Source organism: Osmia bicornis, chromosome 3 (genome assembly GCF_907164935.1).
Source record: "Osmia bicornis bicornis chromosome 3, iOsmBic2.1, whole genome shotgun sequence".
NCBI classification, from domain to species: Eukaryota; Metazoa; Arthropoda; class Insecta; order Hymenoptera; family Megachilidae; genus Osmia; species Osmia bicornis.
In genome coordinates, this window is record NC_060218.1 from 2,582,281 (window position 1) to 2,604,176 (window position 21,896).

At 41.7% G+C, this 21,896-nt stretch overlaps 2 protein-coding genes across 3 annotated transcripts; both read right to left on the minus strand.

Annotated features, from left to right (window-relative positions):
- Positions 1 to 35: 35 nt before the first annotated feature.
- On the minus strand, positions 36 to 18,047 carry LOC114878413 (agrin). Of its 2 annotated transcripts, XM_029192232.2 has the most exons (11): positions 17,935 to 18,047; positions 17,739 to 17,806; positions 17,457 to 17,632; positions 3,532 to 3,648; positions 2,919 to 3,228; positions 2,701 to 2,844; positions 2,419 to 2,589; positions 2,156 to 2,320; positions 1,856 to 1,978; positions 1,368 to 1,544; positions 36 to 1,218 (listed from the first exon to the last, which is right to left on the minus strand). In XM_029192232.2, the coding sequence occupies exons 3-11, from the start codon at positions 17,593 to 17,595 to the stop codon at positions 987 to 989; spliced, it is 1,578 nt and encodes a 525-aa protein (XP_029048065.1). In that variant the 5' UTR covers positions 17,596 to 17,632; positions 17,739 to 17,806; positions 17,935 to 18,047; the 3' UTR covers positions 36 to 986. The 2 variants fall into 2 exon arrangements, with proteins under 2 accessions (XP_029048065.1, XP_029048055.1); XM_029192222.2 differs by lacking the exons at positions 17,457 to 17,632; positions 17,739 to 17,806; positions 17,935 to 18,047 and adding an exon at positions 16,905 to 17,316.
- LOC114878389 lies at positions 18,047 to 21,830 on the minus strand. Its single transcript, XM_046284997.1, has 9 exons — positions 21,648 to 21,830; positions 21,219 to 21,356; positions 20,790 to 21,120; positions 19,952 to 20,121; positions 19,678 to 19,729; positions 18,955 to 19,024; positions 18,783 to 18,878; positions 18,391 to 18,515; positions 18,047 to 18,206 (listed from the first exon to the last, which is right to left on the minus strand). The coding sequence occupies exons 3-8, from the start codon at positions 20,919 to 20,921 to the stop codon at positions 18,394 to 18,396; spliced, it is 642 nt and encodes a 213-aa protein (XP_046140953.1). The 5' UTR covers positions 20,922 to 21,120; positions 21,219 to 21,356; positions 21,648 to 21,830; the 3' UTR covers positions 18,047 to 18,206; positions 18,391 to 18,393.
- Positions 21,831 to 21,896: the final 66 nt, after the last annotated feature.

Sequence of the window (21,896 nt, forward strand, 5' to 3'; positions counted from 1 at the left end):
TTCGATTAATTTCATCGATTTTGTACCTTAAAATATACGTATATAGTTTATTATTAACATTGGAAGCATGTATGTTAGTGTCGATACAAAGAAAGGATTGTCGCATATGTTCTTTTATAATAAATAAAGGATACGATGATAATCAGAATATGAACACACATCACACGTCAGATAAGAGATACACAATAGCTAAATATTTCCTTAGAATTAGAAGTAGGGTACGTTCTGGAACTATTTTGTTACCGTAGTAGCTATAGCGATAAACAGAATGATGCAAGAACGATACGATAATTAATACTACAATAAATAAGAATGATTTTACCGGCTAGTATGTAATATCGAATGAGCTTTACACGAATGCACGATCGATCTACCAAGAAGAACTCCCCAAGTATCCTCCTTTGATCTACACGTTCATGGATCATGTTATTACGAGGAGGACCCTTGGGGAGTTCCCCTAATAAATGTCACGAATTCGTATCGCAACAAGTTCATAAAATCGCGTTGAATGATTTCGGTTGAAGTGGAAAAACGCGAAATAAATATAAAGATTCGGTAATTCGTGGACAGTCGCTTTTGCGAAAATTGTCCCCTGTCTATAGACTACACACTTGGTCCAATTGAAGATCCATAATCGAACGAACGATCCATGCATGAATTCGTGAATGATTCGACAACCTCTATCGATTATGGAAATAATAAAAAATTCCCTATACGCGCAAACTAACGAGATACTCGTTTCCTTATCTCTTAGAAAGACACGTAGCATTAAATTTCCATAGAGATTCACAAAAATGTTGAACCTTAGATCGAACCCTAGAAATCAATCATTTTCATCGATCAATTTTTGTTCGATCGTCGCCAAGGAGTATCTTACAAGAATATCAGCCGACTCGACTGAATTCGAGTCGTTTTGAAATATTCATCGAACTTTTCGAAAGAGTATTCTTTTTTTTCTCGAGAAAGATAAAACTCGTTCATTCTGCTTAATATAAATAATTCTTAGGCTCCTCCGTTGGTTGGCCGCATACTCCATGATACTTCTTTGTAACTAGACTTCGACTGCGGCAGTTCTCGATTTCCAGGAAACATTCGTTGCTGTAGGTCATGCCGTCGGTACCACAAACCGGATCATAATAGGGCGGGCAGATCTTTTGGCAGCCACGGAACAAGAAGCCTTGGACGCATCTCTTCATGGGCACAACGTACACGTGTTTTCTGAACGACAGGAATTAAAGGATTAGAACTATTTTTAAATCAATTCCACATGTTCCATGTGCCACAGGTTTCATGTATGAGTAGTCCCCATTTGTAAGATTATCTGCATTCAGAGTAGATGTAATTTCAACAGCACAATTGCCACTTACCCGCAATTGTCCCTCTTCATCTCGCACTCGTTACGATAAAGCTTGTTGTCGGAACCGCAAACAAACTGGCGTTCCCCGCTGCAGATCTGGTTGCAAAGTGCTGTGGTACGACAATGTTGTGCTGGAACTTGAACCACCCTCTGACCGCATGTTTCACGCCGCAGATGGCAAAGGGACCTAAAAGCATACGAGTACACGTGTGACGCATTTGTAGACATAAATTTCTCTAGAGTAATATAGACCGTCAGATGTGACGAGAGTTTCTAGGATTCCCCGAGGGGGTTTGACTCGAGTAATCATCAATGAAAATTTGTTGGACGATAAAGCTTTGATAGTCTATAGAAGGGTTGGAACTTTACAATGATACAAATGGTTGTTTTGAAATACAGAGTAGCTTATCCCTTCTAACGAGCGATCGCTCGTGATTCACGCGCCCTTAAAACTCTCGGCGCCGAACATCCTGGAATCCAAATAACATTCTTAATCACCGGTAAACGTTGCCGTCACTTCCACAAACTGGTTCTTCGGGTACCTCGTTACAATCTTCGGGGCACTGTTCGGTCTCTTTCAAGGTCGTGCATTCTCCTACGTGAGCCAATTGAATGCCCTTTCTGAAACGGAACAATGACGATAAGGGTGCAAAATAAATTCAAACTGTAGAAAGCTGTTAAACACGGCTTCAGTAATATTCATCGCACGAGACGCTAAGCAGTTACGGTAACTGCGCGATATTTCATTTCGAATTCTGTGTAAATGAATCTTCCCGGAAACTTGGAACGCTAACTTACAGGCACACTGCCACGTTCAGATGACACTGATTCGAATAAGTGTTAGCGTCGCTTCCACATACTGGATCTATATCGTTCCCGCATCTTTGCTGTTGTTTCATACACTTTGTCAAACGTGGTCGACACTTCTCGAAATCCACCACGGTCACCTTTCTTCTCGCTTGGCTGGAAATTCGTAATATCTCGATGATCAATAAAATTCAGAGGAACCATCTATATAAGAGACAGTCCACCTTGCCGATTTCCATGATAGAAAAACTGACCCGCAATTCAACATCTGCATCTCGCACTCGTTCCTATATATACTTCCGTCCGATCCGCAGGTTGGCGCTTCCGGTTCATTTTTACAGTCCAAAGGACACGCGTTCGTTTGACCACCGGATGTCCGTTCCCGCGACACGCAGAACGACATTGGCACCTCGAACACGTGCTTGCTAAACGATCATATAAATTGAGTATCCGTGAGAAACGAAGAAAATTCAACGATTGAGACTCGTTAGTTATTCGAAACGAGGACTTTCTCAAGGATTACATGCTTTGCTTACCCGCAATTCTTAGCTCGCATTTTGCAGGTGTTCGAGTAGAGGATGCCGTCGCTACCGCAGGCTGGCTTGGCTCCACGCCAACAAGATTCACGACAGTGTCTCGTCGTCTGACAATGCTTTTTGTTCGTACGCACGACGCCTTGTCTACGATGGGAAAACAAATATTTTAGTTACCAAAGATGATCAGAAATTTTATATCCGGATCAATGTTAAAATACCCGCAGGTGAGCAGCTTCATTTGGCAAGTAGACTTGTAAACGTTTCCATCGCTTCCACAGATGGGTCCATCGAGCGGCGCAAAGTCACAAGACACCGGGCAATTCTCCCTGTGGGCGGAGATGTTATTGCAGGGACCCAAGTGAGACAACTCGATGCCGACCCTGCAGATCTCGACCCTTAACATGCACTTGTTCAGATACGTGCGGCCATCGGTACCGCATACAGGATCCTGATCTCCTGGACAACGATGCTCGCACTTGCTACCTGATGACCTTAGGCAGGCGGTCTTCTCCGTGGACACGGTTACCCCTGTACAATTTGTAGTCACGCGGTGAGGCAAGATGACACAGTGTAATAAATAGACGTCCGAACCAAGGTCACAAGTCTGAAGAACTGGGAGAGCCAGGGAGAGGATCTCTTTTTTTATCTAAGGAAAGCTTATGTTGCGCATGACTATCCATTAACATTAATAGCAGAGATTTAAAGACGTTCAACGCGCGAAACGAGGGAACGTAACGTCTCGACTAATCGACGGATGTTGTAAAACAACTGTATAATCGTTAAAAGAAACACACCGTGCAACCATAATTATTGTAGTTCATAGTTTCTCACCCTTTCCACACATCTTCTTCCGCATTTCACACTGGGACGCGTAGATCACCCCATCGCTACCGCAGACCGGCTCTCCGCTCGGCGGACATATTCTTGGACAGGCAGCGGTCACGAAGTCTGTAACAGAAATCAATCGAGATCAGCTGGAACGATCGTGTTATCCTTTAATCCAAGGCACGCATCGGCGATCGCGTTAGCGTTTGATCGATCTCGCGGAACGAGATACAACGTGTACACCTTTTACTCCTGATACGTAACGAGGTACCTAGTGGATCGTAAAATGAAATGACATTTACTGTTACTCCGTTTTATCGCGAGCCTCCTTTGTTGAACCGACATGTAACGACGTAATTACAACGAAGGGACTCGCGTGCTTATGTACGTGCATACATACATACGAGGCTGAATAAGAAGATGACTAGCGAAAGACGAATGCTTGAAGCAATGGATAATTGACATATTATCATTGACGTTTATATAGGAAAAGCGAATCTGTAACTTTTTACATTAGAGATTAAAAATATATATCTTCTATAAAGAGAACTACAAGTCAAAGCCACTGTCAAAATGTTGAGATATCAGGAGCACGCTTTAATGTTTCCTTGAAGGGCGGCACGCGTATTCACTCGCTTATCTTTAACTGTACACTTCGATTTTATAATTTGTTACATATTACGCGAGTCGGTGTAGAGCTCGCGTAGTAAATCCTCTGTGCTGTTGACCCGACGATCACTGGACCGAAACCAGCCAACGGACCTGTACCAGAGATATCTGCAAGGAGGGTCAACAGGAAGCAATTAAAGTTTCGACCGAATCTCCCGACGAAACGAGTTACCTGTTACGTCGTTACACGTAAAAATATGAATTCCTTCGTCTCTGCGTCACTTGACAATTATTATCTTCTTTCTCGAGTACCTAAGATACGAAGAAAGAAGAAACTCGTACGCGTTTCGCTTGTTATTAATTCCATAAATTCTTATCAAATTGTGATGGACGGTTTAATGTCTCTCCTCGTGATAATTTATCTACGATCAAAGTCACGTTTGGTGCGTGTACCGTACATCCACTGCTCGTAAAACGTTTTTTCTTTCGTGAAACTCCCGGGGATACAATTTGCCAGGAACGCGTTCGATCCCGTGCTCGCAGTTGGTAATTCAGCTAAAATCAGAGAACCATCGCTGAAATTCACATAACGAACGAGATAAAACGATACGCATTGTAATACAGGGGACTCTTGTTGTTCAAAGATGCCGCGAATGTTTGCCGATATTATAGCCCTTTTCGCGTAATAATCGAGTTACGCTTCTTCCTGCTTCGCGGGGAGCCAGAGCAGGCTAATAACCGAATACAGATAAGGCTCGTCGATGCTTACGAGCGTACATGCTTATCGTAATCACGACGATTACGATTTATCGATCATCTGCTGTCGGTTGATGTGGCTCAGTCGCGTCGATATGCACCGCGACGATATCTAAATTGAATTTTCATCGAACGTCGATCGGGAGAATATTCTTCTATCGCATCTTCGCGAATATGTATACGTCCTCGTATATAATTCAAAGAGGGTAATACCAAGATCCATTGAAAATAATATAAAATTTATTCCTCAGATTTCACCCTTAATCTTAAGATTACCGTGAAATCCTAATGACCAAGATTGCCAAGTTTCGAAAGTTAGCTTTCTAATGTCATTAATTTCAAATGTCCCCATCCAACAGAGTGTCTACAAATTTCATAATCTTGCCGGACAAAAGAATCTCTGTAATTAGAAGAAAGGAGAAACGGACAGTTTATCAGAAAAAGGATCGAGGTAAACTACGAAGGAACACAAGACCGTTGCCATAGGAAGAAGAAGAAGAGTATCAGATTCTTGGTCGAGCGGACGTCAGTTGTCCAAGTGATCGCGTGATTAGCATGTTGACAGCCTGGTCCGAGAAGGAGGTGTCCGTCACTCCCACGAACGCGATTAAGTGAATCAATTATGGCAATCAGCGGCGACGTCTGGCCAGAGGGTGAATTGGCGAACAATGCAGATCGAATTATACACACGTATATGCATGTAGCGATCTCGTAGGAAATTGTAGGAGTCCGTGCGCGTGCATGCATCCGCGCGATGTGCACAATGGATACGCGCCATTTGCTCGAACGAGGAAGCGAGATGGAAGGAGGACAAAAGAGGGATAAAGAGAGCGAAAGAGAGTGAGAGAGGAAGGAGAAATATGCGGGTCGGTGAACCACGGCAAGGATGCACACTGACCGGGTGGATGCTGCTCCTTGGATTTTTGTCCACGAAACGAGAAGCCGAGAGAGGAACAAGACTTGGTGTGCACTTGGATCGCCAACGATCGATAACGCAGAGAAATAAGGATCTGTTTAACGAACCGGAACGATTTGATACGAATAAGTCGTGGCTCATAAATAAAACGAACAATGTACGGGACTTTTGCGGCTTTTGTTCGTATTTTCCGCCGCTATTCCTGGAGACACGGCATAGAAACGGTAGAAAGGGGGTGTTCCGGTTAGAAATGCACACCCTACCTCTCTGATTCATAAGGCTTCCTTGGAAAGAAAGATGATTAACGAGTTATCCGCGTAGGACGTATATATACGTGAAAATGTTCAATTTCACGATTTTACATCCAGCAAACGTTCCACTTGACGCAATGATACATCTGCTGTCGAATTACGGTGGACGACGAATTGCAGAGGGTTAAGTGGGTGTCAATTAATTGAACACGTGCTGGAACGTGTAAACTGGCCGCGAACGAGGCAATCAAATCGTCGGGAAGAAGAAGAAAAGAAGAGGAGGAAGTTCGCGTCGAAGAATGCGCTATGGTGTGAAAACGAGAAACGCTGACCCGTGAAATCGACGCGAAAGAATCGAGTTAGCCTTCGACTTAATTAACGCCGCGGCGAGGATCAGGTGTTGCTGATAAATCGCGATAGGTATACTCGCACGGAAGTCGGAATCGTCGAATACCTTTTTCCAACTTTCCTACGGATTCTAGCGGACGCGGGCAAACGTTGGAACGCTTGACAAATTGTACCGTGTGCTCGCGATCGGTTATCTGAGCTGAGTGTGCACGACTCGACGCGGTTCTTACTCCAACAGCTTGCGATTCTTCCGCGAGTCCAACAGTCCACGGGATCTTTTCTTTTACCGTTTCGAACCTGGACGTGTAAATACGTTCGACAAGTGGTACGGGCGTGGGACTACGGGAACCGTGGACCTGTTTATGCGTTTACATAAAGTATACACGTGAAACCGTTGCTCGGGTGTCTTTTAGATGTCTGGAAGATATACAGAAAAAAAAGGGAAGCTGTGAAAAAAAAAAAGTAGCGTTAAGGTAAAAGATCCATTAATTCTTGCGCATAATCGCGTGCAGAGGAGAGTATCCGGTCGAAGCGAAAGCAACGGGCGCGTAAATCATTCGCGATCGATAGCGTGAAAATCACGGTAAGGTCGTTCGTGTTCACAGTTCTTGGCTCTGCTCGGTTCGTGCACAGCATCCTCTAACCCAAGCTTCGACCGATCTTCTCGGCGTAGCCGGCCACTTTATCATCGCGAAACGATCTCGTCTTCCTCATAGCATTGTCCCGTAACACGTCCAAGCCTTTCGTTGCATTAACGAGCCTTTATTTCTCTTATGTAGCACGCGAGCTCGAATAACAAAATCCGATTGAAAATGAAAAAACGGTACGGATTATTTTTCAATTTGAATAACTTCGCACGTACGAGGGTCTTTTACAATTAGAATCGAAGCCTTCTGAATGGCTCGCGTTATCGTTCAACAGTGAATAGATCTGAACCAGATTAGAGATACAAGCAACAATCAAATAGTGGAGCGACCAATTACAATTTAGCCGAGTGTAGCTAATCGAAACTGGTTTCACGCGCTTCTTAGGCGTGCAACGACACCAGGATCATTGAGAGAAAGGGCGTATTACAGTTCTCTCGAAACAATGGTCATAAACACGATTCTAACTGTATTTCAAATGGAGGAAGAAGATTGGAATTGATTTTATAGAAGGCGTGTACCGTGAAAATTACAGATTTTTCCATTGCAAATCGAAAAGTCCTTTACCATTTTTCAATCCGCCGCTTCGTTCTTGAGATATAAGCGATTAAAAATTGAGTCCTCCACTTCCGGGGCGTCGCGTCCTCAGGCGCGACGCCCCGGAAGTGGAAGATGAAATTTTCAATCGCTTATATCCCGAGAACGAAGCGTCAGATTACAAAATGATAAAAGACTTTTCGGTTCCTTTTTTCATGGAGAATGCAGTTTTCAATTGCGCTGGATTATAAATCCAATCTTCGTGTCATCGAACACCTCGAGGTTGGCAAAAAGCAAGCACGACAAGAAAGCTGACATTATTAAAATGAGACGAACAAGAACGATCGTAATGAAGAGGGTAGGGAACGGCGCGTGGCCCTGACGATCGGCAAAAAGCATCGGTATGTGTGTCGCCGGTTGCGAAGGAGCACGACAAACGAGTCGCGTTCCATAAATCGTCGCGTTCGGTTTAAGTGGCGTGCGGAGTGGTAAGTGGAGTACTAGGGCGAAAAACTACCTCCCAGATCGCTCCATCTTGCACGCGTGTGCAAGCGAGAAAACGAGTGAACTTGTAAGCGAATGATCGTTATCGGAGCAAACCATCGATCGAACGTACTCGACTGTCCAACTTTTGTCTTTTTTCTCTCAAGTTCATCTCCGTCGATTGAGTCGCGTGAAAATTCCAATGTGTGCGAGCACTTTACTCGACGGGAAAAGAAGATTACAAAGGTGCGTGCTTTGATTTGTTGGCAAACCGATGAAATTTCAATCGACGAACGTGTCGCACGCGATTCTCTTACTCTTGTTCGCGATTCCGTTCAACGATGCGTCGTGACGCATAGCCGAACAAGAAGAAGTTATAATAAATTCAGAATTCGAGAATCTCTCGGGACTTTAAATGAAACGATTAATATTATATCGAGCACTAAAATGTTCAGAGCATCGATCTCGGTGTTTCATGCGACGCGGAAGATGAGTTACGACGTTTAAGCATGCACCTTGGTAACTGAACGTCCGCGTAGCGGTAGTTAAAATCCGTGGAATCCCATAAGGATGCTACGTCTCGAAGGCATAAACCTTCGCCTGTAATTCGAGATTTCCTTGAGCAAAGGTGTTTCATTGAACAACGTAGAAACCGCATCCCGAGAGTAGCTTACGGTAAACGTATGCGCGCTGAGTGCGTTTGCGTTTAAGGAAATTGAGTATTAAAGGTAATTAGGGTAAAACGAGGTAAGAGGGACGGAATATTGAGCGATTAAAAAGAAACGCATCACTGCATCCCAGAGAAAGGATAATTAGACGACGAAGGTCGACAACCAACAACGATCGTTGAACCTTTTTTTCCTTTCTCGGCGAGCCAATAAATTAGTCGGATAGATGTTGTTACGAGAGTTGACAGCTTTGATCGATGTTATTAAGTCATCGGACCATTTTAATCGACGGATTTCACTTTTAATCTAGTGTACAATATTGCAAAATATCTTAGTTGCTTCACCAAAAATGGCAAATTTTCTCTCGTCATTTACTTGCAAATTTAGTTATTTACGATAAAAATAAAACAAATCAGCCTGGGAGGTAAAACTTCCATCGTGATACAAATGATCCGCAAGAACGACCTCGACCCTTAATTAGCGATATGCCAATGATAGGCCCCAAGAGGTCGGCTGATTGTTCGTTTAACGCGTTAACCACTGTTTCGCCGTGTCAAATGCACGTCGAAAGTGACCCAGATTCAACCGTATACTCTTCGATGAAAATTGCATAGAAAACGCGATCCCTTCTCTGTTCATTTTCTCCTTCAGCAACGTATGATTTATGGTGACTGATTGGCGAAGTTCAACGGAGGAAAATCATGCTAGTAGGATCATTTTCAACGATCTCAATCTTTCATTGATAGGAGCAAACGAGGCGAAAGCCTTCAGCTACGGATGCAACTATTAATTTACTGCGATTCCCGTGATTCATCGAGAAGAAAGAGCCTGAAAGTAACCTCGACCTTACCTCCATACCTACTTAAGTCTAGGTCAGGGTTTCATAGCTTTAGAATTATCCTGAACACCATAAATGCCATGATGGTCAATGGTGTTTATCAATTGAATCTAAATAACTGAAAAAATGAAGAGAGATGTTGGCTTTCTCTCAGATTTTTCCCTCGGAACAATTACATAAATGAAAAAAAGTATATAATTTCAGATTAACCCAATAATCGTTTTTATCTTTGAATCGTGACTTTCTCGAACGCGTTACACGGAATCCTTTTGTTCGTTTGTTTGCTAATGACCCGAGAGAAATTATCGGCTACGTGTAAATGAAGAAAGTAGAGCGTGAAACCGACAGGTCGGATAGATAAGATCCAATGATATTGAATATACATATGTATAAAATGCATCGAGGCGAATGCATTAACAACTTCTCGTTCCCCTTTTTTCTTCTCGTTAAAAGGAAACGAATGAACGCGAAGTCGATCGATGAGTTTGCAAGAAGCATGAGTAGCCTGTAATAAAAAAGAACTGTTGATTCTTATTCAAGCGAATATTAAATGCCACATTTTATGACGAGGTAACGAGAAGCTAGTCGAAAAAGAGCTGCGAGATAGATCGGTATGAGGAAGTCGAGCAGGGAATCTATTTCTAGGCCATTCAATTACGCGGATCATAAACTTTTTCCCTACGTTTACAGTCTTGTTATTCTTGTTCGTTAAATAATCTTGTAAGTTGATTTACTTTAGATTGTCATCGATGTAAAAAAAAAGCTAGTATCGAGGGGAAAAAAGGAATAATTGGAACGTTAATTATTATTAAAGCACTATCTAGAACACTTAGGGTACTAATTATTAGATTTCTATCTAGGGTACTTGGAGTACTGGTTCTTACAAAGCTATCTACATCACTTACTATTCTATGAAACAATTTAGTTAAGAAAAGTGAGAGTTCACTTATCTAAAATATTTGATCGTTCGACTCGTGTTATGGTTTCCTAGTAATTCAAGTAATGTAGATTTTGCGATGTTAAAATGATGTTCAGTAGCTGGGGAATTTACGCAGTTTAGCAGAACGAATCGTCCAACGTCACCTGACATCGTCGAATCGTGACGGGCATTACTATGATTATCTCACGGGCGTAAATACCGGGCATACGTCGAGTACTTTCCCGCAAGAACACACGAAATCTTTTATGCGCATATCATTACTGGCTTACCATCGCCTCAATCTATAACCCGGTATACCTTCCACGTTTCTTCAAATTGCTTGTAAACTCGATGAAAGATCGTGGAGGAACGTTATGCTAATCTTAACGCCAACCTTAATCCTGTCGACGTCCACGAACAGGATTAGACGAGTATCCTTTATACGAGCTGAATTTCGTGGAGATGCGTTATGATAATCTTTACGGTAAGCTTAATTTATTTGACGTCAACCGTAAAAATTATACGAACACTCCCTATAGCAGTTGTACCTTTCGATGAAACGCTATGGTAATTTTATTACCAAGTTTAATCGTTTCAACGTCCACCATAAGAATTAGAAGAACCTTACTTCCTTATGGCAACAGAGATCTTAAAACCAAACTGAATCGATTCAACGTCCAGGATGAAAATTAAGCGAACCTTCTTTATAGGAATAGAATTTCATGGAAGAACGGTATAGTAATCGACGACGCAATGAAAATTAGACAAACCTCTATGGGAGTACTAATTAGCTGAGAATCATTAATCGTTTCAACGTCCATCAAGGAAATTAGAAGAACCTTTCCGATGGGAATAGAATCTTGGCACTAAACTTAATTGTTCCGGTTCCTCCCACAAGAATTCCATGAATCTTCTCTACAACAGCAGAATTTGGAAACTGTACGTGTTGGAATGCTGTCGGAGGTAACTGGAACAAAACCTCGGGCATGTTGAATCTCTGATGGGTTGGAGGAAACGGATGGATCCGAGATGGAGCTACAGCAATGAACAACACACACTTGAAATTCACAGGAACACGTTCAGTGGGTCTTGAGGTCAGCACGGCGGATGAATCGAGGAACGGTAACGGTGCCGTTCCCGAAAGGACAGCCGACTGGTTTAACGATCGAACGGGGCACAGAGTTCCATGGAACCAAGGATCAGGTTGCATTTTATCATCGACCATCGTTCAAGCTGATGTGTAAATTTGTACTTCTCCTGTTTCATCATCAATCTGGATAAAATTGCCTGAAATATTATATCAAGTATCATTAAACCAGTGACCCACTATGATTTCACTTCGAATATCTCTACTTGAAGTAGTAATGCAACAAAAGATGCGAGATTCTTCCTTTAGAATCGTGAAAGAAATTCTTTGTACAGCAATCTGAGGATGATCGATTGGCGATCAAACTGTCGAAACCTAATTCAAAAACGCTGTAATCCATGACAGAAGACATTCGTCAACGGAAAATGCAATACGATCGCGTTCAATAGGGAGGTCGATTTATCAACCACCCATCTTTTCTAATAAAATAGCTGCAATCTTGAGATAGACGAACGATGGAAAATCGTTCGTAGTGGAATGCTAGTTTCAACTACTTAAATAATAGTCGATCAGGAAAAGAAGAGCGAAAAACGAGTTTAACCAGTTAGTATATTAATAGCAAATATATACTTGGCTACTAATAATATCCGCATGGATATCGTTGTAATGCTTTTACTCGATCACGATGCAGCTAGTTCGTCAGCAAGCTCGTCGATTTACAGAGAGAAAGTACCTGTTTGGTAAGAACATGTGTGTCAATACCAATGTCAGAATTCCTACATCTCTGACAATTTATGTCTACCAATTATAGATGAAATAATTGATAACCATATTATCTGTATATGATTTCTAAATAAATCAAGGAAGTTTGCTTCTTCCTTTGAACCGTTCATCTTTCTCCAGTTCCTTGTTCAGCTGGTTGTCCAGCTGAAAGGGATCACGAACGTATTAAATATTGGTCACGCGTGGTTAGCGAAGTTACCGGGCGCTCGATTGAAAATACCGGCAACGAATGGTTGTAAGAAACAGATCTTAAATTATAAATCGTTTCACCACGATTCGCCTTCAATTTATAACGTAAGAGGCAAACCTTACCGAGCTGCACAATAACAATAGAAAATGAACGCGATACAACAGCAGCGAGGAAAGAGCAAGTGTGACTGTTCGATATCAATTCCATTCAAGTACGGGTAGAGACGTACCAGATTTCCCGATACGTTCCATTAAACGTGGCACGAGGCCTCGTTGAACAAAACCCAACACTGTGTACGTGTTCGACATTAAAAAGGAAATAGAAAAAAAGAAACTGCTCTTGAAAAATATACACGTTATAAATGGAAACGCGTTTAATCTAATTCTCAGTGAAAGGTGCCTATCCCCATCCGCGAAAGTGTTTTAATGCACACGTTAGATCCTGAATGAAAACCGAAAGAAAAGAATTCCTTGTGCCGGACTGTTGAACGGCAAATAGATGAAAAATTGATGCTAAGCGAACGAGAACGTGACTACGTTTCGTTCGTGGTTTAATGAATAATTTACGTTTCCTAGGAGTTGCACGGTGTGCGCAAACATACCTGGCACACACCATAGAGGAGAGACTGTATCGATACGATCTGCTGTGCGTGCTCTCCAACCGATCGACTACCATAAGCTTTCCACTTAGCATAAAATCGTATTTACGCATCTCTACGACACTTTACTTCGACAGTCTGTTCGACTTTTGCTTGACCGTTACAACTATAGGCTATTAAGAGACGGGGAGATTTCAAGAAGTCAAAGGTATCGAGGCCTTTGATGGAAAATAAAAAATTTCTGATAGTAATTTAGCTGTTGATGGACGTCGAAGATTCGTCTCAGCCAAAGGGTTGATCACCGCGGGTTTATAAAATATTCATTAATACATAATTGAACAGCCTAGCCAACCATCAAGAAGAATTACACACGCATCGTGTGAACGACAGAAATTTGATTCAACAGCGAATCGCATCGACCTCCGTCATCGGCACCGACACCCTGTCCCCGTCTTCCCCTATAATGAATTCGTTGCGCGTTTCGTCGAGGCCTCGATAATTACGATCAATTACAATACTCGGGTCGATCGTGATTTTCAGAAAAAGTGGAAAATACTGTGTAACGCGTGCCAATTAGCGCGCGACTGTCTTGTAATTGCATGTATAACGGACGATTACCTATTCAGACGTCCTGTTTTAAGATTGTATGTATCCGAGAAGGAAACTCAATTATGTATGTGCAAGCGGGGTCATTGCAATTAAGGGAAAGAAGAGAAACGGTGTCTAGGAATATGTATTGTGTGGTAAACGCCTGACAGATTTTGCACACAAACTCTGTTAACTTCCGGGGTTTCATTAGAAAATCTAATTAACGTTCTATACAAATGATGGATTATTCAAAATATATTGTTTCACCGAGGTCCTTAAATTAACTAATATTATAGATATATTACATACAGCATCCAAGATGAACTTGACCCACTCATTTGAGACAAAGTGTATAGACACAGTACTGGTCCTTCGAAATGAACAATGATACATCGAGGCCATCGTTATACCGTTATTCGAAAATGCTTAGAAAATATTTGAGCGACCTGGTTTTGTCACACCGAAACCAACCACGTCTTTATTCTATGGGATTGTGACGAGACAGACACGTAACCCGCAATTTACATCACTTTTACTATCTTTATCATTTCTCAAAATTATTGACAATCGAGTTTGAAATGTTATATCAATAAATTGTAATTATTCCGGGCAAGTAAACTTGGAATGACACGAACAAATGTATGAATAACTGTATTTTTCACAGTTGACAATGTGGACACGGTACGTCGAGCCAGCGGGTATTCCATTTATTTCTTTTCTTCTCTCTCCGTTAAAATAATTTCGTTCGAGACAATCATAAAGGAATGTGAATTTAATTTACAACCATTCGGTTTCCCGAGGGACGGATATGTTGTAAGTGGGTCAGGAGGATTTGAACGCATCGAAAAGTCAATGAACCGAAACCGTAACGCTTTTAGAAGATCATCTTTTATTGAAACGTTTCACGACTCAACAGACGCTTTGAGAACGTTTTCAATACGATGGAATCGGATAAACGTGCTTGGATTTTCAATAGTAAAACAGCCGGTTATTGCAACTTCAAAGGACGAGTTCCTCGATAGTCAGTCGAACGAAATTGTCCGTAACGTTTCCTTTCCGGAAATGAGTTTTCACAAACTTGCGCTATCGTTCTTAACCCCTTTGACAACCGCACGTATCACGGAATCATTGATTCTTATAATTATAAGTTCCATTTCTAACAATAGAATTATATTTTAGAGCGGACTGGAAAAAAAGTAGCGTAGAAAATTAAACATCTTTAGAAAAGCTTCGCTAATTTTTCTATCATAAATAATGATACAGTTGGAAAAATTTATTTACATATATTTCATTTTAATTAATCACTTGTATGAACTGCAATAATGCTCCAATTAATCTTTCTTCAAACTCGAGGTTCTGTTAAATGTTTCCTATAAAATTCATTAAAAAGCAGCTTTCAAAGTGTTACCGAGCCAGTGGAAAGAGTGTAATATCGACACGGTCGGTTTCACTGTGCTTCTTTTATTCACTATTATTATAATCAAAGGAGATTAGAAATTACATAGAGATGGACGTAAATTCTTGAACGGTTCAGAGTCTCGTAATACTTGGCGAGTCCACGCGAATAACAGCAACGAAACGCTACGTTTTTTCCTTTATTTTCATTCAAACTCATGAATTTTCAGACTCATTGGTACGAGCAAGTTTTAGTGACGATTAGCATACTTAATTAGGCGAATCAGCCTGGCTAACTTGTCGTTTTACGAGTTATCTGGTCGAACAACCGATCGAACTTACACGGCACTCTTTAAATACTCGGAGGAGCGGAACCGTAAGAAATATTTAATCAAATGTACATATTTCTGTTCTAATTAGTGGGATAAAAAGATAAAATTATTATACAAGAACACTTATGGCACATCAAGTTGAAGCTTTCCAACTGTAGAAGGTCTGATACAATTTTGTAATATAAAAATATTACCAAATGAAGAAGAAATTTTCACTAAACATCAGCTAACAGCCAGAGTGTTAAAAGTCAAGCCGATGAAATGGAAATATAAAAGGCGAAGAGTAGCACTCTTCTCGCGCCACTCGCCAACACCATGGAGCTCACGCAGAGAGGAAGAGGAAGAAACTCGCCCCCGTGACTCGTCAGCTCGTGCACGAGGCTTCGAGCGTGCGGGAGATTAAAACGAAAAACCATTGGCTCTCTTTTTTATTTTTTTTTCACCCTCCCCTCTATTCTTGCTGTCGGTTGAAAGAGCATCGCACTTGGCCATGGAGAGATACCGGCTCCCTGCCGAGAATTCAATGGATGCTTCGAGCAAAGCCATTTACCGCGGAAAAAAGTGAAAAAAAGAGGGAGAGGCTGGACGTCGATGCGGGAACATCGGTATCGCTCCGGAAGGACTTGCTTCCGTCAAGGATTTATATTTCCTTTTTGTCCGAGATACCGGTGGTCCTTTCAACTTTGTACCATGTTTAACTGACCCACTTTGAGAGAGACCAATTCGCAGTTGAATACCAACTCGACTAACAATGACCCAGTACAAACTAAAATTTATAAGTAATTTTGAAGTTACGACTTGGAATTAACCAGGTATGAAGTGAAATTTAACTCCTGTGACTATACTAATGTCAAAGGTCGCAAGTAATTTGGAAGTTATGAAATTTCTAATAACTCTGCGAAGAGCTGGCCCGCCGAAATTAACCGATTGTACATTAAAATTTCATTGGAACAACCGAGATTGAAATTTAGCTAAACCTTGACTCTAAGTTTACCAGCAAATGTTGTTCCGCTGTGACGTTCATATTTTGCCAGTCGAACGACTCGTAACGCGAAATATCGATCACCGTTACGCATCGGACAGGAATCGGCAGGGCACAGGTTTTACTCTTCACCGGTCGACCGGCTGGTTCACGCGGAATAATGAATGGACCCGTCTGTTCGTGCATCGCCTCCGGTTCATTTGTCTCTCAATTAGCCAACCGTGAAACCGTTGAAATTACTTTCGAGGGAACAAGAATGAATTACGTCGATCGATTACCTTGGTGAAACAGTAAACTCAAGGTGACTCGGAAAAAAAAAAAAAAATAGAAGAGGACCTAAGAACCTGGAGACGCACCTCCGCGAGAAGACGAGTCCGTAACCTGTTGCAACTTTCACCAGAGTGGAACCACCATGGCGGGTCGATTCTGGTAGCTGGTTCAAAAGCGATACCGACCTTGAATGCAACACAGCAGGATGATCCCAGCGAGCAGACAGACGTGACGATACATCCTTCGTTACTGTCGACGACGATCCGTTTGGACGGTTACCCCACGATCGAGAGTATCAACGACGTCGTTAAGGAGGAACAACTTTCTCGAAGAGCAGCAGACGGCTGCAAGCGATTATCTTATTGTGGACGTGTTCGTGGTGGTTCTGTTCGCCACCGGTTAAGGAGGATAAGGCCGAAGGCGCGGAAAAGACGGTATCGAGAAGGAAGGAGATGGTGGTGGCGCCGCTGAGGAAGGAGAGGAGGAGGAAGTGCCCTCTTCGACCTCTATCGTCCTTCGAGGTCCACGAACGACTGAGCCGCACGAAGCGACGTCGGTCCGGCTATAGCCTCCCCTTCCTACTTTCACGTGGCGTGCTCCCGTTTCCACTGGAGGCGCGGACTGGAGAGCCTCTCCATGGGCCATTTACCATTACCATCGTCGCGTCCACGATGGCCAGTCAAAGGGGGAACGACTGGACGAGGTGATACGAGGGGGGAAGAAGACTGAAAACTCACCAACAGATCGGAGAACCAACGTTTCTAGGCCAGCTCTTCTTTCTCCATCAGAGGATATCTTCTTCTTCTTTGACCTCTCGGAAGTGCTCTTCCATTTTCGTGGTATCTTTGACGGTTTTCGGAGGATGTTCTTGCTCATAGTGGTCCAGTGCCAACCGTGCACCGTTTCAGGTATCCTGGTAAACGAGTTCTTTGATAAAGAATACCGGTGACTTAGGTAGAATCTTCATTTTTGTATACTGAACAGAGTTATCTTCTCGGATAATGGTAAAAACAGCTTACCTTTCAAGAGAATAGCAAAAGATGCAAGTCTGGATCAAAAGGAGGTGCTTTAAATGAAATCCAATCACCTGGAAAACATGTTCAGACTTTATAATAAAATTTAAGTGTACTAAACTTAAGAGGATCTTAATAATATGGATTGATCCGTTTGATCTTCCCAAAAAGTGAGCAAGGATGCTTGGAAATGGTCTGTTACCTTTTTCGTCGCATCTTTGGCAATTTTCAAGTGATGTCCTGGCTCATCATGTTCCAATGCCAATCGTTCCTTCCAAGTATCGCTCCAGGCCCTCCAAGAAACGAGTTCTTTGATCTAAAATACCTTCAGTCTTCGCGGAATCTTCATTTTTCGTACATTGAACCGTATTACTTTTGCCAAAGTACCGAGAAAAATAATTTGTCCTTTTCAGAAAACGATCAAGGTTTCAGGTACTGGATCAAAGGTAGACGACTCGTAGTCCCATCTAGAACCTGATTGAGAAAGTTAGTTGATTAAAAGTGTTGGAATATTCTCGGTTTCCTTATAAGAAAAAAAGATCTCCTTCCCTGTGAACGTGGTTGTCGATTTGCATTTTAGCGGGTGCACTTTCTAATCGAACGATCGCGGAGAATTTTCTTGTTACCGACAGCGACATTAATCTCCTTTCCTACTTACGTTCTAACCGCTAATTTCGCCTGCAAACGAAGTCACAATGGTCACGAAGAGGCACATTCGAAGACCTATACTATTCCAGAAGAGTCCCAACCGTCTATAGCAACTAATTAGACACGGGTTTTGTGCTGTAACATGCGAAACCAGTATAAAAACTCAATTAAGTACTCTAGTAAAAGAACGAAATTAGCTAGTGAACTTTCTCATAGACGTTTGAATTTCATTTCTACGTATAATAGCACTAAAAGTTTATTTATAGAACGTGATTCGTTTTTATTTTAAAAGAGTATTCTCATTTAGTGGAAAAAGGTGAACTTTTCAATTCTAATTCTAAATCCCCCTTTCCAAATAATGGCACCTCTTTCTGAATGGAATTGAGAACACGTGTTACCTACGCTGATTTTTATTCTCCTCGATAATGTACACTTTCCTAGATTCGACGAAATCGCTCTCGGTGCTCCAGTTTCGGACGTCTAACGCTCGAACGAGGACTAAAAAACAAGGTGCACCGGTTGTTACACACGAAAGTGTGGCAGTGGCCCGAGGGAAGAGAGGGCGAATGTATACCGGGGCCGGTAGTTCTTCGGAGTGGTGCAGGTGCAGCTGCCACCGAACCTCTCCGTCGATGCTGCTGATGCTGGTGTAACAGACGAAGGCCGGGAGGGATCGTTCATCAACATCAACTGTCAAGAGTATCTTGTCCAGACCGCAAAATCTGCACGTGTACACATGTATCTGCCTTTTCTCGTTTGTAATTCACCATTAACCCACTTGCGGGTTTAAAGTGGTTACCTCGCCTAAGATAGTGGCATTTGTATACCCTATTTAACCGCGTATTGTTTAAGCGAAGAAAAATGTACAGGGTAACATCGAAACGAATCGTTAATTAACGCGTTCGCTGCTGGCGCTCGTCTGGAAAATTGTATATCACAGACCACGATCTATTTTAAGTTTAAGGATGCTTGTAATACAAAGCACGTGTAGAATAAAGATCTGTGGTCTTTCATAAAAAATCCGGCAACAAACGCGACAGAATGGTAATTGAGAGAATCTAAGTTCCAAAAAGGCATTCGTAGAAGTACAAAGTTGACTTTCTAATCCGTTAACTTATTTCTACAAATACGAACATCGATTACAAGAATCAGGTATTCTCAATCTGGTCCCTGGATTAACCGGGCCAGGTGACCGTCTACGTGTAACGATTCGCATGTTTTCGCATGTGTTTTACGGCGGCCTTAAAAGGAGCAACGACCTCGATATCGTTACGAAACTCTGCTTCTGCACGGTTACCTCGTTCAATGTCATTGCTAAGGTTCTTTGATCTTGCCCTCCGGTGAATATCCTACAATCATCGGTAAAAAACCGTGTGAAATAAATGAACATATTCGATCAGTTTGAAGCGTGTTAAATTTTCAAGCGATTTCGCGATCGAAACGAGATCTATTTAAATACAAAAACATTAATAAGTTTTTTTTCTATAGAATAATAAAGAAAAAACTGTTCAATGAGTCTTGTACTTGTACCGTGGGCAAGCATTGTTTCTTAATTGCAATTTAATGCTTACATATTCCAGCGTATGTCCTCTGGACACGGTTCGCCAAGCTTCGGAAGATCAAAGAGCGTTAAGCTCGAATCTTGATACAAATCCGACAACAGGATAATTTGACGCCGCAAACGGGTTAGGTCAGCCCCAGGAAGGTGATCCACTTTATTCGATCCTCTGCTCTCGAACACCTGTGATCGACATCGGCACGGTATCGTAAATTAATGTAACATTATCTCAGTCAGTCTCTGAACCGTTATAACGATTAATTAATATCCCTGCCGTGACGTTGTTAACACGGGTTTACCTGCATTCGAAAGCACGTCGAAATCGTTCGGACGTTGAACGATAATTAAATACGCATCGAGTGTATTTGATGATGCATCGTTTACGATGATTGTCCGTGAGCCGCGTGATAAATTCTCGTAAATGATACGTCGTATCAATGAACATATGCGTGTACAATATTTAATTGAAAACTATATATGAATATGTATTATATTATCGCCAGTAACTCGCGTTACTAGTGAATATTTAGGTCATCTCTTTTTTTATCTTGCACCGTTAAGTCGTAAATTTTATTTAAAATTATTTTTCAACCGATTGCAAGGAAAGTATTAATGATTCTACGATTTAAACGTTTCATTTATCAAAACTAGTAAGTGTTGCAAATCAAGAATAATACGATTCTACGAAAATGGTTGTAAAATGGTATTTATGCACTGAAAAGCATTCGCGTACGTGAAAATTATATTCTCATTCGCGAAGAATGCAATGACAGTAATTACTTACAAACACTTCGAGAGAGAATATATTTCACAGTACTTACGTATTCCGTTAAACGAAGAAAAATACTTACGCGTTCGAGAATGTACGAGCGATGAAGAAAGCATGACAAAAAAAAAAAAATGAAAGGATTTGTGTGGGCCGGGCCAATGAGACTGAAACGGTCATGTATATCTTTGCGAACTGGAGAATCGGGAATTTCCATGTATTAAATAAACATTTCGCCGCTGTCAAAGCAAAGCATGGTGTGCTATGGTCTCCCATGTTCATGACCATACAGGGGAACTCGTAAAGTATCCAACTGGACATGGCAAAACCGCGGGCTTGCACCAAAGACAGCGCCGCTGCTCGGCCATTCGCTAAATTACTAGCGAGACCTCTCACCTCGCCGCCTGGTAATCCACCTAGTAGCACACAAGGTACGTTTCATTTTTCAAACATTCTTGATATTTTACAAGACTCCAAAGTAAAAACAAAAAGAGTCCCATGTTGAATCACATACCTCCATGTAAACTATGACTATGTAGAACATGTCACCGTTAAATACGAATGCACTATTAGCATTAGAAATAGTCAACGGCCTTAGCGACATAGGATCTACCGGTTCTTCGTGAGACAGTAGGTTTTCGCATTAATTTTCCTATTTAATAAAAAGGCAAGCTAAAGAATACCACTGTATTTGAAAAACTATTAAAGGAATTATTGTAATAATTATAATACTCATAGGGTAACAAATTGAAGAAAATATACTTAGGTTAACTGTTTAAGGGGGTTGGGGGGTCAGTTTAAAATTAAGACGTAGATAATGATATAAAGTACTCAGGAAAACTATCCTACGCGACGACAAATCGTTAGAAACCTGTATGAAACCTGTTGATTTGATTTGTTCGCAGTAATGTAACGAGTTAAGTAGACATAATGAGATTGACACCTTCGAAGTAAAACCAGACAGCCGACTCGATGCTGGATAGAGTCTTTCCGTGTATACGTTTCTTATTCGAGGAATGTGTCACGTACGGAACAGATTGGCAAAAAAGTCACGATTCCTTTCTGTCCCATCGATTTTCTGACCCGTCACCAGTGTAATTAAACTGGAGATACCCTCAAGGCGAAAGAATTTTACGTGGCAATGCCATCGATTAGATCGGTGATATTTGAAATGAATGCGTTTACGGTGCAC

Coding starts and splice junctions, on each gene's coding strand:
- LOC114878413 (XM_029192232.2), bottom strand. CDS start 17,595: ATGAGCAAGAACATCCTCCGAAAACCGTCAAAGATACCACGAAAATGG. Junction 2,845..2,918: donor ATGAAGCTGCTCACCTGCGG/GTATTTTAACAT, acceptor TTCCCATCGTAG/ACAAGGCGTCGTGCGTACGA. Junction 2,321..2,418: donor ATGCAGATGTTGAATTGCGG/GTCAGTTTTTCT, acceptor ACGAATTTCCAG/CCAAGCGAGAAGAAAGGTGA.
- LOC114878389 (XM_046284997.1), bottom strand. CDS start 20,921: ATGGAAATTCCCGATTCTCCAGTTCGCAAAGATATACATGACCGTTTC. Junction 18,879..18,954: donor CCGAAGAACTACCGGCCCCG/GTATACATTCGC, acceptor CTTGTTTTTTAG/TCCTCGTTCGAGCGTTAGAC. Junction 18,516..18,782: donor CGAGGAGAATAAAAATCAGC/GTAGGTAACACG, acceptor CGCATGTTACAG/CACAAAACCCGTGTCTAATT.